The 27,366-nt window shown below is 34.3% G+C and overlaps 3 protein-coding genes across 4 annotated transcripts in view; 2 read left to right on the top strand and 1 right to left on the bottom strand.

The window, feature by feature from the left end:
• LOC133192080 (uncharacterized) overlaps positions 1 to 27,366 on the top strand; it is a 239,734-nt gene that overhangs the window by 175,708 nt on the left and 36,660 nt on the right. The window lies entirely within an intron of this gene.
• On the top strand, positions 18,417 to 20,282 carry LOC133192655 (uncharacterized). Its single transcript, XM_061328653.1, has 3 exons — positions 18,417 to 18,851; positions 19,766 to 19,987; positions 20,117 to 20,282. The coding sequence occupies exons 1-3, from the start codon at positions 18,607 to 18,609 to the stop codon at positions 20,268 to 20,270; spliced, it is 621 nt and encodes a 206-aa protein (XP_061184637.1). The 5' UTR covers positions 18,417 to 18,606; the 3' UTR covers positions 20,271 to 20,282.
• Positions 20,767 to 26,117, bottom strand: LOC133192348 (uncharacterized). Its single transcript, XM_061328364.1, has 10 exons — positions 25,575 to 26,117; positions 25,187 to 25,306; positions 24,103 to 24,193; positions 23,400 to 23,604; positions 22,717 to 23,254; positions 22,281 to 22,467; positions 21,754 to 22,011; positions 21,464 to 21,635; positions 21,206 to 21,339; positions 20,767 to 20,966 (listed from the first exon to the last, which is right to left on the bottom strand). Exons 1-10 carry the CDS (start codon positions 25,962 to 25,964, stop codon positions 20,767 to 20,769), a joined length of 2,295 nt encoding a protein of 764 aa, XP_061184348.1. The 5' UTR covers positions 25,965 to 26,117.

Here is a 27,366-nt window from a genome sequence, read left to right as displayed (position 1 = left end):
AGAAATTTTCTTGAAATACTTTCAAAACGCTACTCCTCCTACACTTTTTGTCTGATTTCAGTATAATGTGGCATACAAGTAGACTACAGAGATACATAATTGGTGTTATTGTTTTTTGATTTTGTTGAATGATGTTGCCATGGTTACTTAAATCAAAATTTCTGTAAAATTGTTTTAAAAGGCTACTCCTCCTACAGTTTTAGTCTGATATAATAATAAATCTTGCCACAAAAGAGACTAAACCAAGAATCATTATTCTGTTTATTGCTGTTGCAAAGTTTCAAGTCAAAGTGCTACTTTTATCTTACTTTATAAATACAACCAGTAGAGCTACAGTCTCGTCAGAGACTTCTGGTTTCTCTTTGTGAATTTTGTGCTCTTTTTATTTTTTTTTTTTTTATATAAATAAGAAATCTTTTTCAAGACCCATGTTAAATTTTTAGGTGTCTTTACAACGAGCAGATATAAATGTAATTTTACGTGCAAAGAATATCACATTTAAGGATGATTATTCGGACGGAAGAACCGTTCACGGTAGCTCAGTCGGTAGAGCGCTCGCTCCGTGATCGGGAGGTCGTGAGTTCGAATCTCGGCCGCGACAGACCTAAGTCGATAAAAAATAGGTAGCAACTGTTCCTTCGCCATGCGCTCGGCACTTTGGAGTGAAAGTTGCGGGTCTTTCGGATGAGACCTTAAAAACCGAGGCCCCGTGTCACGGCAGGCGTTGGCACGATAAAGATCCCTCACTGCTCAATGGCCCTGAGTGCCGAGTAAAGGTCAAAATTTGAAGCCCTTCACCGGTATATGGTGACGTCTCTATATGAGTGAAAAATTCTCGAATGGGACGTAAAACAATATACAATCAATCGGACGGAAGACCTCTCGTTGCTCGCAACGAGTAACTAGTTATTATTAAGGTCTTCCGTCCTCACGGAAGACCTTATAGTGATTCTACTGTTTCTTATTATTAAGGTCTTCCGTCTCCACGGAAGACCTTGTAGTGATTCTATTGTTTCTTCTTCTTCTTATTATTATTATTATTAAGGTCTTCCGTCTTCACGGAAGACCTTATAGTGATTCTACTGTTTCTTATTATTATTATTATTATTATTATTATTATTATTATTATTATTCTTTTTTTTGACAAAATTTTGTGCACGCGATTTCTCGAAAAGTATTCAGTCGTTTTCAATGAAACTTTCAGGAAAAATCAGTCATTGTATGAACTTTGTTCATCACAAGGAAAATTTGGAAAATTCCATTTTGGTTCCAAGTTACGGGCAATTTCCTGATTTTAAAATGAAATTTTGTCGCCCCTTTTTTTCAAGAATGGCTAAAGATATGAACTGGAGACTTATTGGAGAGCATAGAACGTGACTTCTAAATTTGCAGAATCGCCTTTTCGTTCGTCGTCGGCACTTCCGGTCGTCACAGGAAGTGATCAAAGAAATCGTAAAATTTCAACTTTCTTTTTTTAAATCAATATTTACATCACATTATTGCATCTCTTTTGTAGTTTCGAAATATGTTGGTCCCACCGGAAACAAAAACGTCAACTTCCGGTTATAAGAGAAAAACTACATAATTTGAGTATTTTTCTTTCCCATTAATATCCTTTGTAGATAAAGTATTTGAAATGAATTTTAAATATGTTATTTAGACTGCAAATATCTAGAGTAACCTCAAATATCTTTGTAAAATTCACTTCCGGTCGCGTGTTTTTCTGTCCTCAAAATGAGAAGTTGTCTGAGCAAGATCTCGGAAACGGTGAGAGATTAAAACTCCAAACTTATATGACCAACAGACCTTAAGATGTAGGCAAAACCATTTGGGTTCAGAGCGTCAGCCGTCACTTCCGGTCGTAACAGGAAGTGATCAAAGAAATCGAAAATTTCAACTCTTCTTTTTTAATTAAAAATTGCATCACTTTATTGCATCTTTTTCGCACATTCGAAAGATGTTGGTTCCACCGGAAACAAATACGACAACTTCCGGTTAGACGAGAAAAACTAAATAATTTGAGTTTTTTTAATTTCCAGTAAATATTCTTTATAGATAAAGTATTTGAAATGAATTTTAAATGTGCTATTCAGAGTGCAAATGTCTAGAGTAACCTTAAATATTTTTTTCAAAAATTCACTTCCGGTCGCGTGTTTTCCTGTCCTCAAAATGAGAAGTTGTCTGAACGAGATCTCAAAAACAGGTAAAAGATTAAAACACCAAAATTTTAAGAGTAATGGACGTTGAGGGGTAGGTGAAATCATTTGGGTTAAACGCGTCAGTTGTTACTTCCGCTTGTCACAGGAAGTGATCAAAGAAATCAAAAATTTTAACTTTTCTTTTTTAAATTAAAACTTACATGACTTTATTGGATCTCTTTTGCTGTTTTGAAATATGTTAGATTCCACCGGAAACAAAAACGTCAACTTCCAGTTTTAGGAGATAAACTACGTTATTCTTATATTTAACTTTCTCATAAATATCCCTTATCAATGAAGTACCTGAAATGATTTTATGCATGTTGTAGATACTGCAAATGTCTAGAGAACAGTCAGAGATTTTTATAAAATTCACTTCCGGTTGTGTGTTTACCTGTTCTCAAAATTAGAATTTAGTCCCACAATGTTGTTCAGCAACAGTAAACGACTGAGGACTAAAACTTTCAGGACTGATATTCAGTCATCAGATTATTTGAATCGTGAGAAAATCTTGCATCGCCGTTACTTCCGGTCGTGAAAGGAAGTGATGTAAAAAAGTGAATGGTTAATGGTTAGCACGTTGGATTTTCATGCTGACGATTAGGATTAAATCTCCAGAGTGTCTGAATTTCTTTTATCACTTTTTCAGCTTGAATTTTCGTTTTTATTTTCAGAATCGGACGGAAGACCTCTCATTGCTCGCAATGAGTTTCTAGTTATTATTAGGTCTTCCGTTCACAACGGAAGACCTATAGTGATTGTATTGTTTCTTTTTATTATTATTATTATTATTCCTCCCAAATTTTGTGAGCGCGATTACTCAGAGATGTTTCGATAGATTTTCACAATTTTTTACAGGATAATAGGTTAATATGTGAAGTTTATATAAAATTCCGTTTTTTGAAAAATTCACTTCCGGTCCGAAGTTATGACCGAATTTCAAATTTTAAAATGTACTTTTGTCCGGTGTTTTTCTCAAAAGCAGTTTGAGGTAAAGATGTGAAACTTACAGGAATAATAGATCATGACATTCTCTTTGTTTCTACGTGATTTTCGTTTGTGTCTGGAACTTCCTGTCTGAACCGGAAGTGAATTTGTGTTTCAGTCATTTTTCGACTTTTTTGTTTTTAAATATATTTTGAAGATATCTTTAGGCATAATAGAGATAGGTCCATAAGTGCCAAATATATGATTTGTTTTGAAATCAGATAACACGTTTTGTAGATTTCAGCTACTTTCGTTTTGGTTTAAAAAATCAAAGTACTGAAAGTACTGAAAGGGCATTTCTTACTTTAACTTACATGAAGGTTATGTTTACATGTTTCTCTGCTTACAAAAATCAATACATACAGTATCATATATAAGAATGAAGACTACATTTAATTGCAGTAAATATCAAAGTACCTGAAGTACTGAGAGGACTGTTTTAGATACCCAATTTTTTCTAACTACAGTGTAGTATAAACAGGCATGTTTTTCTATACATAAAAATCAATGCATACAATAAGTTACCTATGGAAGCTATTTTCATTAGCCAATAAAAATCAAAGTACCGTAAGGGCTGAAAAGATATTAAGTATTGTTTTTTTTTACTTTGACTTACATATAGATGCTTCTCTAAATGCAAAATTCAATTCCACACTCCATGTTTTATAATTTATTATGTTTATATATAAGGATGGTGGATAGTTTCATTTTAGTAGTGAAAATCAAAGTACTGTAAGAACTGACAGGTTGTTTTCTAGATCCCCCCCCCCCATTTAACTTTTAAATTTAAAAATAGTTTAAATACGCTTCTACTAATGAATAAAAACATGCATACAATTTCATATAAAAGGACAACAAATACATTCATTTTTGCAGTAAAAATCAATGAACTGCAAGTACCGAAAGGACAAATTTTAGATTCTTTACAACTTAATTATTACATACTGTACACGTTTTTCTACATAAAAAAACAATGCAAACGGTATCATATAGGAACGGAAGACCTTTTTGTTGCCATGGCAACAAGAGTCTAGTTATTATTATTATTCTTTTTTCTTTTTTCTTTTTTTGCACGCGATTTCTCGAAAACTATTCAATGAATTTCTTTGAAATTTTCAGGGATAAAAGGTCTTTATATGAATTTTATATAAAATTCCGTTTTTTGGTAAACTCGTTTCCAGTGCCAAGTTATGGACAATTTCCTGATTTTAAAATGAAATTTTGTCCTCGAAGGATCTAAGAAACGGCTAAAGATATGAACTGGAGACTTGTTAGAGATGATAGGACACGACTTCTAGATTTGCAAAATTACCTTTTCGTGCGTCGTATGTACTTCCGGTCGCTTACGGAAGTGATCAAAGAAATTTAAATTTCAACTTTCCTTTTTTAAATCAATACTTATATCACATTATTTCATCTCTTTTGTAGTTTTGAAATATGTTGGTCCCACCGGAAACAATAACGTCAACTTCCGGTTAGAAGAGAAAAACTACATATTTTGAGTATTTTTCTTTCCCATTATTATCTTTTGTAGATAAAGTATTGGAATGAATTTTAAATATGTTATTTAGACTGCAAATGTCTAGAGTATTGTCAAATTTCTTTTGTAAAATTCACTTCCGGTCGCGTGTTTTTCTGTCCTCAAAATGAGAAGTTGTCTGAGCAAGATTTCGGAAACGGTAAGAGATTAAGACACCAGACTTATCTGAGCAACAGACCTTAAGATGTAGCCAAAACCATTTGGGTTCAGAGCGTCAGCCTTCACTTCCGGTCGTCACAGGAAGTTATCAAAGTAATCGAAAATTTCAATTTTTCTTTTTTTTTTTAATCAAAATTTGCATCACTTTATTGGATCTTTTTCGCAGATTCGAAAGATGTTGGTGCCACCGGAAACAAAATCGACAACTTCCGGTTATAAGAGAAAAACTACATAATTTGAGTATTTTACTTTCCCATAAATATTTTTTTCTAGATAAAGTATTTTGAAATGAATTTCAAATATGTTATTCAGACTGCAAATGTCTAGAGTAATCTTAAATATCTTTTAAAAATTCACTTCCGGTCACATGTTTTCCTGTCCTCAAAATGTGAAGTTGTCTGAGCGAGATCTCAAAACCAAGTAAAAGATTGAAAAACCAAACTTTTATGAGTAATAGACCTTGAGGAGTAGGCAAAACCATTTGGGTTAAACGCGTCAGTCGTCACTTCCGCTTGTCACAGTAAGTGATCAAAGAAATCTAAAAAATTTAACTTTTCTTTTTTAAATTAATGCTTGAATCACTTTATTGCATCTCTTTTGCTGTTTTGAAATATGTTAGATTCCATCGGAAACAAAAACGTCAACTTCCGGTTTTAGAAGATAAACTACTTTATTTTGATATTTAACTTTCTCATAAATATTCCTCATCGATAAAGTACTTGAAATGACTTTATGTATGTTGTATCTACTGCAAATGTCTAGAGAAAAGTCAGAGATTTTTATAAAATTCACTTCCGGTCTCGTGTTTACCTGTCCTCAAAATTAGAATTTGATCTTGCAATATTGCTCTGCAACAGTAAACGACTGAAGTAATGAGAAAATCTTGTATCGCCGTTACTTCCGGTACTTCCGGTCGTGACCGGAAGTGATGTAAAAAAGTGAATGGTTAATGGTAAGTTGGATTTTCACGCTGACGACCAGGGTTAAATCTAAATTCAGTGTCTGTATTACTTTTATCTCTTTTTCAGCTTGAATTTTCGTTTTTATTTTCAGAATCGGACGGAAGACCTCTCATTGCTCGCAATGAGTTTCTAGTTATTATTATTATTAAGGTCTTTCGTCTTCACGGAAGACCTTATAGTGATTCTACTGTTTCTTCTTCTTATTATTATTTTTTTGACTTTCTAATTTTGTGCACGCGATTTCTCGAAGACTATTGGACGGATTTACATGAAATATTAAGGAAAGATGTGTCGTAACATGAACTTGACCTATCTGAGAGAAAATTTGGAAGTTCACTTCCGGTGCCAAGTTACGGACCATTTTCTGAATTTAAATGACATTTTTGTCCGCAGATTATCTCAAGAACGGTAAAAGATATCAATGTGAAACTTTCAGGGATAATAGATCATTATAAATACTAGTCGGGACGTGACCTATCGTTCGTCGTCACTTCTTCCGGTCGTTACCAGATGCAAATTGAAAAAAAATGAATTTTTAAACTTTTTTGATTATCAATATTTTTCTTTGATCGTAGTAGTATTAATAGAAGCCCTTCTGAAAATGCTTAATATATAATTTGTTTTCAAATTGATAAATTGGAACTATAGATATTCGTGTTTTGAAATTTGAAGCGGGTCCAAAATGGCGGCTGTCACCGTACACTCCGACGAGCAAGTCGGCACTCGGAGCTCCTCGGTGGCTCGTACCTCGCACACTAACCTCGGACGTCAGCTGTGTTCTACCATGTTGCTGATACAGTCATGTGACCTTATTTGAAATTCTTCCAAATGTATACCTTTGAAATCTGAGCTACTTTGTGGCACGCCCAACACTTTTTGAAGAACTTTATGCAGAGCGAAACATGAAATAAGTTACAAGGCAGTTTTCGGTGGAGAAATGTAATCGATTTGACACATATTCCTCCACCAATCACATCCGAGGTTTGTATGGAGGTAGTGGAGTCAGCCGAGGATTGCCGATTAGCAGGTTGGAGTTTATGGAGACAGCCGAGCGTCTTGTTGCAGGAAACTACCATGAGGATCAATGAAATGTGAAGGAATTGTTGGATCTTGCAGATTTTGGAAATGGATAATCTCTTTGAAAACATAAATAACCTCAAAATACAATTAAGTATGTAATTTGTACGGTACATACCATGATATATATGAGAATCGAAACCATTTAATAGAACATACATTTAAAAGAAAAGGCGCGAAGATTTACTCGTGACGTTTGGCGCGAAATAATGTATCGTAATTCCCCTTTCAAAGTAGAAAATTGTTCTGATGCAGATGTGCAGAAAAAGATTACGTGGACACATCTGTATGAAATACATGTATATGGAATTGCTTGGAGTAAAAATTTACATAGGGAAGGAATAAAGGAAGTACTATAGTAAACAGTATCATCAGTTCATCAGTAATAGATTATTTCTTCTGCTAACAGTTATTGTTTAAACTCAGCAACGAATTCCGATGTGAATCTGCTTGCACAAAATTTGGCTAGCTAGCTCTCATTCTATAATTCCGCAGTTCTCATTCTATAATTCCGCAGTATATATAAAAAAAACTTTAAACTTCCCTGACGCTCGTTACTTCATACAACGATACAAAGTAAACTTCGATGAAGGCTGGTAAAATTAATCTGGTGTAGTGGTTTCCATATTGAATTTTCACGCATGCGATCTGGGTTTAATCCCGATTATGTCTGAATTTCCTTTCTCATTATTTAGCTTAAATTTACGTCTTCATCTTTATAAATGATGTTTGTTTTTTTTTTTCTGTGTGAATTCTGTGCTATTTTCATTTTTTAAAATAAATCTTTAAAATCTTTGCAATTTTGAAAGACCCATGATATATTTTTTGGCTTCTTTACTGTGAGCATATATATAATTTTACATACAAAGAACATCACATGTAAGGACGGTTATTCGGACGGAAGACCTCTCATTACTTGCAATGAGTTTCTAGTTATTATTATTATTATTATTAATATTTTTTAGACAAATTTTGTACACGCAATATCTCGAGAACTATTCAGTGGTTTTTCATCAAACTTTCAGAAATAATACGCTGTATAATGCAATTGTTACATTTGAAAGAATTTTGGAGAAATTCGCCTCCGGTTCCATGTTATGGACATTTTTCTGATTTTAAAATGATATTTTATCCGCACGAGATCTAAAGAACGGCTTAAGATTTGAACTGGAGACTTATTGGAGAGCATAGAACATGACTTTTAGATGTGCGGGTTTGGCTTTTCGTGCGTTGTGAGTACTTCCGGTCGCTACCGGAAGCGAATTTAAAATGTCAATTTTTTCAACTTTTACGTTTTTCAATATTTTTTTTTATTTTAATAGGGGTGTGACGGTACATATTGTAGAGGGACCTTTTCATGCATCGTCGTTACTTCCGGTCGCTACCGGAAGCGAATTTAAGAAATCGATTTTTTCAACTTCAATATTTTTCTGTAAAATTTGTAGGGTTAAGAGAGCCTCTTTTCAAAATGCTAAATATATAATTTGTTTTCGAATGGATAAATCCAAACTTTAGATATTTGTCATTATCACGTTGAAGCGGGAGTCCAAATGGCGTAATGGTTAGGGCGATGGATTTTCACCCTAATGACCAGGGTTAAATCTCCAGACTGTATGATTTTTTTTAAAGTCACTTTTTCAGCATGTATTTACATTTTATTTTCAGGATCGGACTGAAGACCTCTCATTGCTCGCAATGAGTTTCTAGTTTGTTTTTAAAATTGTCCCCCAGAAGACATTTTAAAAATCGATTTTTTAGACAAATTTTGTGCACGCAATATCTCGAGAAGTATTAAATACTTTTTCATCAAACTTTCAGGGATATTGCGCTATAAAATGCCATTGTTACATTTGAAAGAGTTTTGGAAAAATTCGTTTCCGGTTCCAAGTTATGGACATTTTTCTGATTTTTAAATGAAATTTTATCCGCACCAGATGTAAATATATACATGTAAATAAGATATGAACTGGAGACTTTTTGAAGAGCATAGAACATGATTTTTAGATGTGCGGGTTTGCCTTTTCGTGCGTCGGGAGTACTTCCGGTCGCTACCGGAAGCGAATTAAAAAGTCATTTTTTTTCAATTTTTACGTTTTTCAATATTTTTCTTTGATTTTAGTAGGGTTGTATTCCTTTATTGATGCAAGTTACCGAACAGAATAGGTATCAGATTCCTTGAGCGTCATATGGCGAGACGTGTTTTGTTGCAAAACATTCCAGTCTTTTCATAAATATGTTACTAATTGGAATAATCCACTTTGGGGGTAAAGAGGAATATAAAACGTGTAAGAAAACTTAGCGCTGCCTTTATGTTACTTGCCCGTATATGATATGTTATACGTACAGTGTGTATTTTTTTAAAATTTCATCGAAGCTATCACGTACACTTATTCAATTGAAGACACATTCCAAAGAAAAGGTGCGAAGATTTACTCGTGACGTTTGGCGCGAAATAATGTATCTTGACCCGCCTTTCACAAATGGTCTGATGCAGTAGTGTAGAAGTACAGAAAAAGATTACACGGACGTGTCTGTATTTGTAATTCCATGGAATAGAAAGTAGAATGCATAAAGATAAAGGAAGTAAACACAATGTTTTTGTTTTTTTTTAAGCTTTTATCTGTAACAGATTATTTTCTCTGCTATCAGTTATTGTTAAAACTCAAGTAACAAATCCGATGTAAATCTACTAGTACTTGCACAAAATTTAGCTGGCTAGTTTTCATCCTATAATTCCGCACTATAAGAAAAAAATTAACCTGACTGACACTCGTTACTTCAGGGAATGAGTCCAAGGTAAACATCGATGATGGCTGGCGCATTGCGCTAGTTTAGAGAACAAATTTCACTTAGGGCCTTTTTTGGCCCTGTGAATTTCAGAAAAACTGAAACTGCTTGGTTTTAGTTGACAATGCATTAAATATCATTTAGACCTTTGATGAATGCGTATCTATCAAAAATGACGTAATTTTCTGGCTAGCCAATGCATTATGACGTCATGAAATGCGTCATTTGCCTCATATCCTGAAAATTTCTACAAAACAGCCAATTTTTAAAGCTATTTTTCGATATTTAATATAGAGTGTAACCTCTGATCTTAAATGTGCAACTATTAAATGATAGAACTATTTTTGAGGATTACAAAACCTTTTTATTTTTTAGATCAGGTTGTGCACTCATATTATTTCTCTTGTGTGAAAGTTACTCAAATATACTTGTTTTCCTTAAAATTCAAGAACATTGCAATTCCATGAAGCCTGTTTTCCAAGGAGAAAATTTTTCATAGAAAATGAAAGCATTAAGTCTCTACTTTATCTTGATGTTTAAAATGGAACATAAAGTGTTAGTCAATAAATTAGTCAATAAATTTGTATATCTATAGGGCCATTTTATGCATAAAGTGAACCTAGCTCTTTTCGGGCAGCCGATCTTAGTTTAATCCCGACTATATCTGAATTTTTTGCTGAAATTTACGTTTTCATCTTTATCAATGATGTTGAACATTTTTTTTCTCTTTGCGAATTCTGTGCTCTTCTTATTTCTTTTTTTATAAATAAAAAATCTTTTTAAAGACCTATGTTAAATTTTTAGGTGTCTTTACAACGAGCAGATATAAATGTAATTTTACGTGCAAAGAATATCACAGTAAAGGATGGTTATTCGGACGGAAGACCTCTCGTTGCTCGCAACGAGTATCTAGTCATTATTATTTTTATGACCATCTAATTTTGTGCACGCGATTTCTCGAAGACTACTGGATGGATTTTAATGAAATTTGCAGGAACAATGTGTTGTCATCTTAAGTTATTTTATCCGAGAGAATTTTTGGAAATTTTCTTTCCGGTGCCAAGTTACGGACCATTTTCTGAATTTAAAATAACATTTTTCTCCACGAATAATCTCAAGAACGATAAAAGATATCAATGTGAAACTTTCAGGGATTATAGATCGTGATAAATACTAGCCGGGACGTTTCGTCGTCATTACATCCGGTCGTTACCAGATGCGAATTTAAAAAGTTTATTTTTGAAAACTTTTATGATTTTCAATATTTTTCTTCGATAGCAGTAGTGTTAATAGGGGCACTTCTGAAAATGCTTAATATATAATTTGTTTTCAAATTGATAGGTCTAAACTGTAGATATTCGCATTTTAAAATTTGAAGCGGGTCCAAAATGGCAGCTGTGTTCGCAAACTCCGACGAGCAGGTCGGCACTCGGAGCTCCTCGAATGGCTCCTTCCTCGCACACTAACCTCGGACGTCAATGGTGTTCTACCATGTTGCTGATACAGTCATGTGATCTTATTTGAAATTCCTCCAAATGATATACCTTTGAAGTCTGAGTTTTTTTGAAGCACGCCCAACACTATGTTTTGCTTTCAAAGACTACTTACATGATGTTGTAATCAAACCCAATATCCAAGGAAGAATTAGACAACACAAAAAAAATGTTTGAAGAACTTTATGCAGAGTAAAATATGAAATCAATCTAATTAAAATTAGATGTTCCGAATCCGCTACCGCTTCTCAAACATCTAAGAACATCCCATTCGGGGTCACGTCAGAGCGACCTTTTGATTACCCAATGAAATCGCCGACCCTGAAATCTTGGCTTATAGTTCGGATGCGTTTCTTTTTTACCGCCGAACCTAAACGCCCGAGGGGTTTCGTAGTAAACGAAATATGTATGGTAAAGACCGTGCTATATATATGAATGTGACGTGCGTGATATATAGACGTATACATGTAGTTTGTGCATTTTCGTTTGCATTATTCAGGTAAAAATGCCAGATTGGCGGACTATACGTTCAATTTGTGCCAAAATTACTTTAATTCAACGTAAGACAGTCTACTGAGCTTCAATAATATAAAGATGTAGCCGAGGAACTTATTTTCGAATCGTATACAGAAGGTTGAATCTGATTTGCCGAAATATTTGTTTATTCATAATCGAAAGGTCGCTCTGGCGTCACCCCTAATGGGATTTTGTTAGATGTTTGAGAAGCGGTAGAGGATTCGGAACATCTAATTTTAATTAGATTGATATGAAATGAGTTACAAGGCAGTTTCCGGCGGAGAAATGTAATCGATTTGATGCATATTTCTCCACCAATCACTTCCGAGGTTTGTATGGAGCGTAGTGGAGTCAGTCGAGGATTGCCGATTGGCAGGTTGTAGTTTACGGAGACATCCGAGCGTCTACCATGAGGATCAATGAAATACGAAGGAATTGTTGGATCTTTCAGATTATGAAATGGATAATCTGTCTTTGAAAACATAAATACTCTGACCTCCAAATACAATAAAATGAGTAAGTTGTACGGTACATACAATAATATATATGAGAATGGAGACCATTCAAAGGAACATACATTTCAAAGAAAAGGCGCGAAGATTTACTCGTGACGTAATGTATCGTGACTCTTCTTTCATAATAGAAAAATGGTGTGATGTAGAAGTGCAGAAAAAGATTAAACGGACACGTTTGTATGAAATACAGGTATATGGAATTGCATCGAATAAAAAGTTGAATACACAAAGAATAAAGGAAGTAAACAGTATCATCAGTTCATCAGTAATAGATTTTTGTTATTGTTTAAACTCAAGTAACGAATTCCGATGTGAATCTGCTTGCACAAAATTTGGCTAGCTAGCTCTCATTCTATAATTCCACAATATAAAAAACTTTTAACCTCCCTTACGCCCGTTACTTCAGGCAATGATACGAAGTAAACATTGATGATGGCTGGTAAAATTGCGCTGGTGTAGTGTCTTCCATATTGAATTTTCACGAAGGCGATCTGGGTTTAATCCCGAATTTCTTTGCTTTAATTTACGTTTTCAACTTCATAAATGATGTTGAGTGATTTTTTTTTTGTTTTTGTTAGAGATGGTAGAACATGATTTCTAGATTGCAAAGGGACCTTTTCATGCATAGTCGTTAGTTGGATCGATTTTTCTCAACTTCAATATTTTTCTGTAATATTTGTAGGGTTAATAGAGCCTCTTTTAAAAATACTAAATATATAATTTGTTTTCGAATTGATAAATCCAAACTCTTGATATTCGTCATTTTCACTTTGAAGCGGGAGTTGAAATGGCGTAATGGTTAGCACGTTGGATTTTCACGCTGACGACCAGGGTAAAATGTCCAGAGTGTTTGAATTTTTTTTTTTTCACTTTTTCAGTTTGAATTTACATTTTTATTTTCAAAATCGGACGGAAGACCTCTCATTGCTCGAAATGAGTTTCTAGTTATTATGTTCCCCAAACGGAGTTTGGGAACATATTGTTTTTACTCTGTTTCTTATTATTATTAAAGTCTTCCGTTTCCAACGGAAGACCTTCTACTGACTCTGTTGTTTCTTTTCCACAATTATTATGTTCCCCAAACGAAGTTGGGGAACATATTATTTTTACTCTGTTTCTTATTAAGGTTTTCCGTTTTCACGGAAGACCTTATAGTGATTCTACTGTTTCTTCTTCTTCTTATTTTTTGACCAAATTTTGTGCAGGCGTTTTCTCGAAAACTGTTCAGTGGTATTCAGTGAAACTTCCAGGAAAAATGTGTCATTAAATGAACTTTGTTCATCACAAGGAATATTTGGTAAATTCTCTTTTGGTTCCAAGTTATGGACTATTTCCTGATTTTTAAAAGGGACTTTTGTCGATGAATGTTCTAAAGAACGGCTAAAGATATGAACTGGAGACTTATTGGAGAAGGTAGATCATGACCTTTAGATTTGCAGAATCATCTTTTTGTGCGTCGTGACCACTTCCGGTTGCTACCGGAAGCGAATAAAAAAAGGGCATTTTTTAACTTTCTTTTGTTTTTAAATTTTCTTTTTATGATTTTTGTAAATTTAAGAGAGACTCTTTTGTAAATGCTTAATATGCAATTTGTTTTAAAATTGATCAATCCAAACTCTAGATATTCGCATTTAAAATTTGAAGCGGGTCCAAAATGGCGGTTGTCTCCGACGAGCAGGTCGGCACTCGGAGCTCCTCGGGTGGCTCGTTCTTCGCACACTTACCTCGGACGTCAAAAGTGTTCTACCATGTTGCTGATAAAGTCATGTGATCTTATTTGAAATTCCTCCAAATGTTATACGTTTGAACTCTGAGTTACTTTGAAGCACGCCCAACACTATGTTTTGCTTTCAAAGACTGCTTACATGATACTGTGATCAAAACCAATATACAAGGAAGAATTAGACAACAGATAAAAGGGTTGGAAGAACTTTATGCTGAGTAAAATATGAAATGAGTTACAAGGCAGTTCCTGGCGGAGAAATGTAATCGATTTGATGCATATTTCTCCACCAATCACTTACAAGGTTTGTATGGAGCGTAGCTGAGTCAGTCGAAGATTGCCGATTGGCAGGTCGGAGTTTACGAAGAAAGCCGAGCGACTTGTTGATCGAAACTACCACGAGGATCAATGAAATATGAAAGAATTGTTGTTGGATCTGGCAGGTTATGAAATGGATAATCTGTTTTTAAAAACATAAATACTCTGACCTCCAAATGCAATGAGTAATTTGTTCGGTACATACAATAATATATATGAGAATGGAGACCATTCAATAGAAAATACATTTCAAAGAAAAGGCGCAAAGATTTACTCGTCACGATTAGCGCAAAATAATGTATCGTGACTCTTCTTTCATAGTAGAAAAATGGTCTGAAGCAAAAGTGCAGAAAAAGATTACACGGACACATTTGTATGAAATACAGGTATATGGAATTGCATGGAATAAAAATGTGAATACAAAAAGAATAAAAGAAGTAAACAGTGTCATCAGTTCATCAGTAATAGATTGTTTTGTTATTTTTTAAACCTTTTAACCTCACTGACGCTAGTTACTTCAGGCAATGATGCAAAGTAAACATCGATGATGATTGGTAAAATTGCACTGGTGTAGTGGTTCCCATATTGAATTTTCACGAAGGTGATCTTGGTTGAATCCCGAATTTGTTTGCTTAAATTTACGTTTTCATTTTTATAAACGATGTTGAGTGGGTTTTTTTTCTCTTTGTGAAGTCTGTGCTCTATTCATTTTTTTATAGATAAAAAATATTTTTAAGGACCCATATTAAATTTTTGGTGTCTTTACTACAAGCATATAGAAATGTAATTTTATGTGCAAAGAATATCACATATAAGGATGTTTTTTTGGACAGAAGATCTCTTGTTGCTCGCAACGAGTATCTAGTTATTAAGGTCTCCTGTCTTCACGGAAGACCTTATAGTGATTCTACTGTTTCTTATTAGGGTCTTCCGTCTCCAACGGAAGACCCTTCTATTATTGTATTGTTTCTTTTTCACTTTTATTATTATTATTGTTATTATTCCACTTTTTCTTTACAATTTTTGTGCAGAAGATATCTCGCAAACGGTTCGATCGATTTTCATGACATTTTCAGGGGCAATGTCTTTTGATCTGAAGATGATCCTTTTTTGTTCAAATCCTTAAAATTCACTTCCGGTCGGAAGTTATTGCCCTTTAATCGATTTTCAGATAACCATTTTGTCGACACAAAAACTAAAAAACGGCAAAAGCTAGAGCGCTGAAATTTTCAGCGATTATAGAGGACATGTTGAAGTTTTGCACCTGGATTTTCAAATTTTCCGGAAGTACCTAGTATGGATGCTCGGTAGGGGTCGAAATTTAGGACATGAATCAGGAGTGAATTTTCGAGACATTTTTTATCATATCTCTAAAACTATAGAGATTTTCTGAAAACATATTGAATAGAAATTGTGTAGAATTACAAGATCTTTTATATGATATCAAAGAAAAAAGGCTGACTCATCACATTAGGGGCCGAAAGTCTTTAGTCAATAGCTCTTTAACGATCAAAATTTTGTAATGCATTACTGAAGCAAAAATGTTTAACTCAATAATTTACAACTATATATTATAATATTCACACCATATGTTACATAATTAGGGGCCATTAGGGGCCAGAATGCAAAATCTTTGACGCTTTATATTTCAAAAGTGGGAAAAATTTTGATAAGCAATATTGAACAAAAGATGTTCAAAATAATGTTCTAAACAATATGCAACGTTTCATTTTTCTCTAAACGTCCCAATTAAGGAGTTGAAAGGCCGGCCCCTAAATACTTCTTTTGCTAATATCTCGGAAACGAAAAAGAATTTCTGAATAGTTGTTGAAGAAAAAGTGTTCAAAATCATAAGAGCTTTAAAGTGGTATGAAGATAAAGGGGCTGGCCCCTCAAAATAAGGGCCGAGAGGGACCGAAAGTCTTTAATCAATAACTCCTTAACGATCAATATTTTGTAATGCGTTACTGAAGCAAAAATGTTAATATTAACGATATACAACTACATATTATGATATTCACATTATATGTTACATAATTAGGGGTCATAAGAGGCCAAAATGCAAAATCTTTAACGCTATATATCTCGAAAGTGTGAAATATTTTGATATGCAATACTGAACAAAAGATGTTCAAAATAATATTCTGAACAATATGCAACCTTTTATTTTTTGCTTAACGTCCCCAATAAGGAGTTAAAGGGCCGGCCCCTAAATACTTCTTTTGCTAATATCTCGGAAACGAAAAAGAATTTCTGAATAGTTGTTGAACAAAAAATGTTCAAAATCATAAGAGCTTTAAAGTGATATGAAGAAAAAGGAACTGGCCCCTCAAAATAGAGCCAGGACGGGCCGATAGTCTTTGATGAATAACGCTTTAATGCTCAACATTTTGTTATTCATTACTGAAGCAAACATGTTTATCTCAACGATTTACAACTATATATTATAATATTCACATCATATGTTACATAATTAGGGGCCACAAGGGGCCAGAATGACAAATCTTTGGCACTCTATATCCCGAAATTGGGAAATATTTTGATAAGCAGTGTTGAATAAAAGATGTTCAAAATAAGGTTTTAAACAATATGTAACCTTTTCATTTTTGCTAAACGCCCCCATTAAGGAGTTGAAGGGCGAGCCCCTAAATATTTCTTTTGCATATTTCTCGGAAGCGAAAAAGAATTTCAGAATAGTTGTTGAACAAAAATGTTCAAAATCGTGAGAGCTACAGGAAGATAACAAGAAAAAAGGACTGGCCCCTCAAAATAGGGGCCAGGACTGGCCGAAAGTCTTTAATGTATAACTTTTTAATGATCAATATTTTAATACACACTACTGAAGCAAAATTTTCGTCTTAATTTATTTTTATCATTATATTTGAACAAAAATGTCAGTCAAATTCTGATCTCATCTTATCAAAAATCGGACGGAAGACCCACTCGTTGCTCGCAACGAGATCGCATTTAGTTATTATTCTTATTTTTTAGACAAATTTTGTCCAAGCAATATCTCGAGAACTATTCAGTGGTTTTTCGTCAATCTTTCAGGGATAACGCGCCATTTAATGGCATTGTTAAATTAAAAGAATTTTGGAAAAATTCGCTTCCGGTTCCAAGTTATGGACGTTTTCTGATTTTAAGATGAAATATTGTCCGCAGGATATCTAAAGAATAACTAAAGATATGAACTGGAGACTTGTTAGAGATTACAGAACATGACTTCTAGGTATGCAAATCTACCTTGTTTTTCGTCATCAGTACTTCCGGTTGCTACCGGAAGCGAATTAAAAACGTCAAATTTTTTAACTTTTCTGTTTTTCAGCATTTTTCTATGATATTAGTAGGGTTAACAGAGACTTTTTCAGTATGATAATTATATAATTTGTTGTAAAATTAATAAATCCAAACTTTAGATATTTGTCATATTTCACTTTGAAAGGGGGGGGGGTCCTAATAGCGTTATGGTTAGCAGTTAATGGTTAAAGGATGGAGAATCGGACGGAAGACCTCTCGTTGCTCGCAACGAGATCACGTCTAGTTAAGATCTTCCGTCTTCACGGAAGACCTTATAGTGATTCTACTGTTTCTTATTATTATTATTATTTTTCATTTTTATTTTTTTGACCTTTTCAAATCGCGATATCTCAAAAACTACTCAATGATTTTCAGCCAAATTTTCAGGAATGATGTGTCATCTCATGCCATTTTGAAATATTGAAAAAGTTTGGAAAAAATTACTTCCGGTCAGGAATTATTACGATTTTTCACTTTTTCCACTAAAAATCTAGTCCGTGAATGTTCTCGGAAACTGTTAAAGGTAGAAGTCTGAAACTTTCAGGTATGATAGAATGTCATTTGTAGATGTGTGATGAAAACATTTCGTGTGTCGTCGCCACTTCCGGTTGTCACAGGAAGTGATTTAAAAAGGGTAATTTTTTGAAATTTTTTGTTTTTTATTATTTTTTTGTGATATATATAGGTTAAATAGAAAATCGTATCAGAATGCTTAATATGTAATATGTTTAAAAATTAATTAACCCACACTCTAGATATTTATTACTTGCTACTTTGATGCGATGGTCTTTGATAGCGTAATGGTTAGCGTGTTGAATTTTCACGCGGGCGACTCATATTAAAGTGTCTGGGAAGTATGAAACGATGTTAGTTTTAAAATACGTAGAATTGTATAATAAAAACATTCCGTAAGTTTTACAGTCAGATTCGCAACGATAACGGAGATATTCCGGGTCAAAGTAGGCGGTTCTCGCACCTGTCTAAAACCAATCAACGCTACTTCCGGTTTTACCATAAATAGCGAAAAACCCCGCATGACGTCACATCACATCAAGTTCAAAATGGCGAGTACAAACAACAACAGCGAAGCCTCCGATTCTGCGTCCGATATCGACCTACATATGTCGTTTGAGGCCTCATCCTTCGAAGAAACACAAGAAGAACATTTCCAGAATGTAGCCCCTTATCGATTTGAACCTGAGGCGAGTGATTCTAGTGAATCTGATGGCTCAAGTGAGGACGATGTCGACAACCCACAGCGGCTCGGCAATACGGACTGGTATGACTTTCACGTTTAAACTCTCTGGTATATTACAAAGAAAAATATATATTTTATACTCATAGAATTTCGCATGGTCTGAACTAATAATAATTAATAAAAATATTACTATATTAGCCAAATGTTGCGAGAAATGAGGCCATGTAAATTACACCCATGCAACATGGCTGAATATTCGTTCGGGACGACCATTTGAATCTTATGGGCTAGCAGATTTAGATCTATTCTTGAAAATTGTCTCAATGAGAAGGAAATAAGTAATCTGATCTTGAAAAGTGGTATATACACGCCCAAAGAGTTTACTACTTTTTTGTAGCTTGTCAACTTTTCTGGTCTCTATAGTCATGGACATGTTTTTTTTTCTGCGATGGCAGAAAATTAAGATGACAACTAAATTTGTCAGAACCTCTAACTCTGAGAATAAAATTTTGCCCCTTTACAGGCCCGTAGGAAGCAATTTCAGTTGGGGGGGGGGGCACAGCTGAACATTTTCAGTTGGGGGGGCACTATCAACTACCAAAATTCCTTGACAAGCAAAAAAAAAACCGTCATCAGACGTTTTCATTGAGGAGGCACAAGCAACAAGCATATAGTAGCTATGTTTTCTATAGTAATCTAGATATCGGCAAAATTATTTGGGGGGGACAACCCCCCTTCCTACGGCCATGCTTTATACCTGATGATAAGTTGAAAACAAAAACTGTATTGCTCTATGCACATTATCTACATGTATAGGACTTCTGGAGTATTTCTTTTTTAAAGATTAAAGTTGATAAATAATCATTATGTCTAATGCATCTTCGTAAGCCAAGGGTTTTCGGTCTGCTTCACGGGGAGAAAAGTGGACCGAAAACCCTTGGCTTGCGAAGATGTGTCTAATATAACTTCCATGTAATCATGTTTGAATATTGTAGGTGCACTTGTGGATTCTGTACTCCGAAACCCACACTCAGAGAAAGTATATGCTGCACTGAAATCACCAGGATTGATGAAAAGAGGACATCTTATCAGAAAGAATTGCCTTGCATTACAGAACACCCTGGATTCCAATCTGTTTGTCTCGACATCTACGTCTTGGAGACAGCCTATTATCAGTATCGTTCCCAGTATGGGGAATTGCAAAAGACCATTGAACAGTAAGACATTTTATTGAATTTTTACATATTTGTTCCAAAAATGAAATAAAGCATTTGAAGAAAATCACAAAGACTATCACAAGTAATAACAAGTGCATGATAACATGATTTTCTTTTATTCCATTACAGAAGAAACAGATATACAGCATATCGTCAGCTTGTTCGTTGGTGTTGGGGCTACCTGGGGAAGAGTGTTCGTGTCCCACTTCCCTCTTGTGCAATTACAAAGATACATCATTCCTTCAGTTCTGAAGAGTATCAAGGATTCAGAGACCCTGAATGAGTAAGCCACTTCTATATTTTGGATTAACAAAAATTCACCATATTATCAACTTTTACTATCAATTTTACAAATTAAATAAATATAAAGTTTAGATAGCATAAATCTTATAAATGAGAAATGGTTAAGCATAGGATACAGAAAACAACCTTGCCTAGTCACACATACAAGCAAAAAGCAGTTCAAAATAATTGACAAAACATAAGCCTCATGTACATATTACAATAAAATTTATAAAAGCATCAGCAACAAAAAAAATCTTGATTACCAAGGTAAACAATTTTTTTTGCACCCAGGAACGGGACGTGGACCCTGCTTTTTTTGTTCCCTTTTTTTTTTTTTTTTCAATTTTATTTTTGTTTTCCTACATGCAAATTTACAAGTAAATGCTAACTATAACACTATTTATACAATTATTTACAAACAGACTATGACAAACTACAGCATGATTATCCACAACTGATATTTACAGTTCTATGTATACAAGGGTTAGAATCTCCTACACAGATGTCTCCTTCCTCCCAAACCGAGACTGGAAATTAAACACTGCTTCCTCCTTTTCAGGGTGAAGAAAATCACTGCACAGAGGAGTTGGTTGCAACTGAGGCAAACAGAGCGCAGGTGGAAAGGCGGGTGCTGGTGTCCGGGATGATACCTCAACGTATCGTAGAGTCTCCGTCATCAAATAAGATGCATACCCTGAAATGCATAGACAATATTTAAAATTTGTAAAATATTGAGGACTCTATCTCTGTTGATAAATACAAGTATCATTCTCGTGTTTTGCTTGGTATTGAATAAAATTAAATTCAACATATTTTGTTATTTATAGATACATTTTTTTTTTTGGTTGTTCAATTTTTAAATGAGGAGGGACTTTTACAATTTTTTTTTTAAAGGTGCGTTAATAAAAGCATCTTACCAAACGTTGAATCTACAGTCTTTCATGCGAACACTATATTCGCCATGCTTGAACTTGGGAAAGCTGATCTTGTACTGCAGGTTTCCCTCCTTTGTAACTGCCTGCATTCTTGAAGAGTTCTCATTAAAATGGAGAGCAGGAACCGTCAACCTACATAAAATTTTTAACCTTGTAGATTACAATAAATAACAAAATCTCCATCTGCTTTCTGTATGGTAGAAATTTAAATAAGAAATGATATAAAAAAATATCCAATATTACTGTGTAAGCATACCTGCAGTACATGCCATGATAAGAGAAGGAAACCATCTTGGGGGCAAAGTGATTGATAGTGCTATGGAAAGCCTCAATCTGGGATGTTTGGTGCAGTGGGGACAGCTTGGGTATATCTTTCTTCATCTGATTGGACAGGATAATATCGCAAATCTTCTCACTGGCTTTCGCTCCTTTATGAAAACAAAATATATACTTATTGTACAGGATTTTTCCCTTTAACAAGGCAGTTATGAAATTTGCCAATAAAGAAAGTAATAATTATTTATCAATTCTGAAATAAGGTTTTACCTGGTTTTATCCACTTCTTTTTCTGATCATCACCCTCTAACGTGTCATGGGCACAAGATGGGAAGAGGTCATTGTGGCCCTCATGAATATTGTGGATATGGTTTTCCACAGACTCCCACTTTGCCCACATGAAGTCCCCATTCCCATCAGGTGTTGAAGCTGCCACCCAGTACAAGTGGTTGGTCAAGCTCTTGATCCATTTGGCAAGATTCTCACACTCGTTCTGTTTGGATGCAGCTAGGATCTTTCTCTTTAGACCTGAAAATATTTTGAAAGCCATGTTTACAGAGTAAAATTAATATGTCCCATCTTAAGATGGGCATATAAAAATCTATCATAATTTAACTGCTTCATTTCATCTTTTACATTCATAACTTTTTAAATCATACATGTTAATTATAACTTTGGAGATAACTCAGTAGAAGTCATTATAAAAGTTAAACATCAGCTAATGTTGATTCTGTACAAAGATGTCTTTAAATACATACAATTCAAATACTGGTAAAGAAAGAAAAGAAAAAGAATACCTTTTGCCACATGCCAAACATCATAATAGTGTGTCGTCTCCGTCAAGTTCTCCCTGATCCACTTTTGTATCTGGACATGGCGGTGAGTCACTATCGTACCAATCTCCAAATCTTGGTCTTTCATCCAGGCAATAGTCTGCTCTAATCCCTTCTTCTCCATTCCCAAGCTGTTTTTTACTTCATTGCTCTACAAAATTTAGTCAGATTTCATATAACTTAACAAAACTTCAACCAAACACCTAAAGTTAGTACACATTTTTTCCCCTCATTAGATCCTTTTTAGCATTTTATTTTCATGTATACTTTGTTGAATCTTTTCAGCAGTGTTTGAGTGATTGTTTTATTTAAAATAATGATAAAATAATATTTTTTTTTTAAACAGTTCATCTTTAATTTAAATAAAAAGTGCAGATATTTATCGAAATAACTTGTTTACCTGAACCAGCTGGATATCAATGACAATTCCTTCCTCAAGGTCAATGGTGCTGTACGAGCCAAACTTTGCACAGTGACCAGGGGAGTCAGCTCGCCCATCTCCACCAATAACCAGAGGATCTCCTCTTTCCAAAGCTCGACTTGCATACTCCTGCTGGTGCTTGTCCCACACACGAGCAATTACAGGAAACAAAATGGCTGACTGGTGGGAATTGAATGTTCTTCTGGTAATGGTTGCAACCCCCATGCAGTTCAGCACATGAAGAACTTTGGACACAAGGGCACCAGAAAACAGTATGGCGGCAGATAACCCAATGTTCCCTACAGGAATATTCCCAATGAATGGCTGACTGCTCCACTGCCAGGTAAACCCACAGAACTCACACTCCACAGCAATCTTCACCATTGTTCCAAGCACCTGCTGTACACTTGCTGCTGTATGCTTGTGGCACCTCCTGCAGTTACTGAACAGCTCAAGCAGCTTGGTTTCGGAGATGATAAACTTCCTGTCTTCCAAGGGGTTGCAGGGTGCTTCAGTGCTACAATTTTTAAAAGATTAAATTAATTACAGGGAAATAAAAATTGCCAAAAGAATTGAGGCTAACATATTCATTTTCTCTTCATAGTAAACATTTTGAAGCAATTCTTAGGTAACTGATCAATGACCATAGCCTAATCACTTACTTGATATCCTGTACATGAGAATCATCTGAACTAGTGCCAGAAGGTTCATACAATGAGGCAGTCTCATTCTCCGTCTGGATAGACTCTTCACCACTAGAGGAATCAGGAACAGGTGCTGGAGGTGGGCGTGGAGCAGGCAAATCATCTCGTACATCAACCTGAATACCAATGTTTCGAACTCTGGGTTGTAGGTCAACTTGTAATCCTAACAAATTACATATAAACATTATATGTCATTGTGAGAAAACAAGATTTTTCTCTTAAAATTTATATTTAGGAGGAAGAACAATGATCTAATTAGTCTTATGCATCTGAACTTGCAATTTTTTAAAATTGAATACTACACACAAATTAGGCACTGATAAGTTAAATGTTTTCCTCTCTTTTCAAAATTTAAAAAGAAATGGTGAAAGGGGGTATATAAACGATACTACATAATATAATTCAGTTATAATAATCATCAATGAGTAAATATGTAATAATCCCTGAATGTATGTCTTTCAATACCAGCTTAGAGGTCATAGTCCATAAATGTACATGTTCTAATATAATAAATGTTTTTTTTTTTAAAAAAAAAAGCCAAACTAGCCATGGGGAATCAGATTGAAGTACCAGGTATATTGCAGTAATAATCAAAGAATAAAGAATGACAATTACAGCATATTATTATCATATGTTGCAACAAGTTACTTCGAATAAGTACCTTTTTCCTTATTCCTTGCAGCAACTTGAATCTTTACGCTACGTTTTCGTGTTGATTCCGTCTGACATGCCATAGACACACTTTTCTCCTCCTAAAATGAACAGAAAAAGATTAATAAGTAATCCGTAGAAGTAATTATGGCCTGCATACTTTACAGCAATATTTTTATCTCTTTTCTTTAATAATACTCGTATGAATAGTACAATTTTTTCTTCCTTTCACTAAATTTAGAACAAGTGCAAGTTTCTGTTTTATTTCATAATAGTTTACTCATACACATATGGACTTATTTGCATAGAGTCTAGTATTGTGGACATGTTAAGCAGGAAATTTAGATTTGGTTATTACTTATTTAGGGTAAAGTAATTTAAATTCAGAAGAACACAGCGATGAAGAATGTAATAACCATCTCTTTTAACCTTATATCTGAACTGAATAAATCTTCATGATATTGTGAATAATGCACAGGATGCATGATAACATCATTTATATTTAACAAAATAATCATTGAACTTTTTCTTAAACAAGGCAAGCTGACAAATTTATACTACATTTTTTATTTCGTATATTTTTGTTGACCTAATCAATCTGTGCAGAGTTATCTTAATTATGCCCAAACAAAAGTCATAGGAGATGTCAATTTAAATAAACATATCTCTTACTACACAATCCTCACCAATCTACCCTTGTTTAATACGCAATACAGTAATAACCAACTTATCAGTTGTAAAAATCATTCTTACATTCATGGTCCTCATGGGACTTTGAACTGAAAGTTGAATAGCAAGTTGAATACCGATCCCAATGGGAATCAAGATGAAGAATTTAACAGAAAAGAAATTGAGACAGAATTAGATGAGAATCTAGGATTTTTTTTTTAAATAATGGCCTAAATAAAGATAAATAAAAGATGCATCAGCATGTGGAATAAGAAGAGAAAATTTAATAAAATCATTCTTTCTTTTCAGTTGGTTTAGTACTACATATATTGTGTAAACATATATAAAGCTAAGGTGCAAGAAATGTAACAAATTACACATTTCTCTCTTTTTCTTTTTTGGTTCTTAAATATGTTATAACATACCGAAACAGGTGTGGGAAAGGGAACAGGCGTTGTTTGGATCCCAACACATTCATCCTGGTCTTGCGACTCTTCCTGTATTTCTTCAACCTCTGTGTTGTCATGAAGCAGCTCTGCCAATACCTGCGATAAAATAATGAACAACTTTTAACACAAACAAATAATATAAATTTGAATAAGTTTAAGATATTTCAGTGAATACCCAGTGTAATTTACTTTCTGTTTAACAAACAAAGAACATGAAAGCATTTTTAGTGCAGATGAGGTCTTTTTTCTTATTTCGAATTTTCTCACCAAAAGTCTACAAATTTCTGAAGTTAATATTTTTTTATTATCGAATCACCACCATTTATAGATTAAAACAAAATAGAATAGAACAAAAAAAACTAACCCTATTCCTCTCACGCTTTGCATGGGCTCCTCGTACTGGAGTAGGGGTGTTTACATGGGGAGACTCCAGGAACGCATCGTTCAGTTCGTCTCTTTTCCGCTTGGGATATATGCTTGGTATGGACCCCTGGCGTAGACGCTTCTTCGCTGGGATCCCAAAGTCCTTCATGAGCGAGAAATGTACCTCATAGCAATCCTCGTTGAAATGGTCACTGCAGATAACGGTGTATTTCGAAGGACCAGACCAGTCTGCCCTCGTCAGCTTCACAAAACGACACCAGGCCGCTCGCAGTCGCTCATCTTTGGGGAAAACATGAACCAACACGCCATATGACTGTCTTTTGCTGCATCCCGCTACAACACACATGCGTCCGACACTTTTGCTGGCCATTATTCGCCGGAAAACACGCACAGGTCAATAGAAGACTTTCTAAAAATGGCGCAAACTGATGTGTTGTGACGTCACTTCCGTTTTAGCTAGGAATAGCCTCGTTTTCGGTATCGTAAAGGTGTATATTTTTAAAATTTTCAGTTTTTTGGCAATATCTCCTTTATAAAATCGACTTCGTTAGAAAAACTTGCTTTTCTAGATATTTTAATACTTAAACAAAATATATAATACCACTTTATCATCTACTTCCCAGACACTTTAAATCCCAAGAATGTCCGAATAATTTCACACTGTTGTCTGGGCTTAAATGTAAGATTTTATCTTTAAAGGGGGGGGGGGGCTATGTTGTTCAACGTCAGAACAATGGTGTTTGACTTCACAATAGCACTATGTCTTTTTGCTCCTTCATAAAGAGTTTGCAGTTGAATTTTGCACTAATTAATATGCATTAATGCAATTGTGATGTGGCAAAACAAGGTAAATGTAAATGTAGCTAGGTCCCTATGCAATTGAATCACAAACTGGAGATTTGTCAAGTAATATTTTGAAAGTAGAATTTATTATTTTATCATCTAGATTGAATAACAGTTAGTAATTTCAAATGAGAGGGAAAACAACATCAATGTCATTTAGATCAGAGCAAAATCCGTCATAATTAAGAGCTCAAAGCAACTTAGCGCATAAATGTATGGTTAATTAATAGGGCTGGGTATTAGTTAGGATTTTCGTTTTGCGATATATTGCGATATTTGGAACTGTATTGCGATATGTATAGCAATATTTTTAATAACAGTTAAAATGCTCTTTTCTTATTCTATTAACCTCCATTTATAAACAGAGAGTGTTAAAACTTTTATGAATGTTATAACAAAAAAGTTCTAGTTGATTTCATTACAGTTACAACGAAATGCAACCCTTTACCGTTTGGTACGATTGAAAAGGTTTCTGACATCTTAAATTTCATATTTTACTTCATAAACTTAAAGCCCAAGCATTTTGCCGGTATATCGGTACTGGAAAAACGTACCGCAATACAATATTTTTTGTAAACGAATTGCAATATACCGGAATATCGATATTATTGCACAGCCCTATTAATTAATGATATACAGTGTATTAACACAATAAAAGACAAAAAATCTGTATACTCGAAACAGTATGTGAAAAATTATGCTTTCACGTAATACATCACAAAAGTATTAAATCAATAACTCTTTAACGATCAATATTTTGGTATACATTACTGAAAAAAAAATGTTTATCTTAATAATTTACAACTATACATTAAAATATTCATGTCATATGTTACATATTTAGGGGCCATAAGGGGCCAGAATGCCAAATCTTTGGCACTCTATATCTCGAAAGTGGGAAATATTTGATAAGCAATATTGAATAATAG

The sequence above is a fragment of the Saccostrea echinata genome, unplaced genomic scaffold, assembly GCF_033153115.1.
Source record: "Saccostrea echinata isolate AGI-Se365-2 ecotype Australia unplaced genomic scaffold, CSIRO_AGI_Sech_v1 ptg000025l, whole genome shotgun sequence".
Lineage (NCBI taxonomy): Eukaryota > Metazoa > Mollusca > Bivalvia > Ostreida > Ostreidae > Saccostrea > Saccostrea echinata.
This window is presented reverse-complemented; position numbering and strand designations above follow the sequence as displayed.

What these genes read in the sequence shown, in the direction of transcription:
- LOC133192348 (XM_061328364.1), bottom strand. Translation starts at nt 25,964, where the DNA reads ATGGCCAGCAAAAGTGTCGGACGCATGTGTGTTGTAGCGGGATGCAGC. An exon ending in TGCAAGGAATAAGGAAAAAG is followed by an intron (nt 23,605 to 24,102) that starts GTACTTATTCGA and finishes GTAATTTGTTAG; the next exon opens with GATTACAAGTTGACCTACAA. An exon ending in TGTTTGGCATGTGGCAAAAG is followed by an intron (nt 22,012 to 22,280) that starts GTATTCTTTTTC and finishes AAATATTTTCAG; the next exon opens with GTCTAAAGAGAAAGATCCTA.
- LOC133192655 (XM_061328653.1), top strand. Translation starts at nt 18,607, where the DNA reads ATGACGTCACATCACATCAAGTTCAAAATGGCGAGTACAAACAACAAC. An exon ending in CGGCTCGGCAATACGGACTG is followed by an intron (nt 18,852 to 19,765) that starts GTATGACTTTCA and finishes TGAATATTGTAG; the next exon opens with GTGCACTTGTGGATTCTGTA. An exon ending in TTGCAAAAGACCATTGAACA is followed by an intron (nt 19,988 to 20,116) that starts GTAAGACATTTT and finishes ATTCCATTACAG; the next exon opens with AAGAAACAGATATACAGCAT.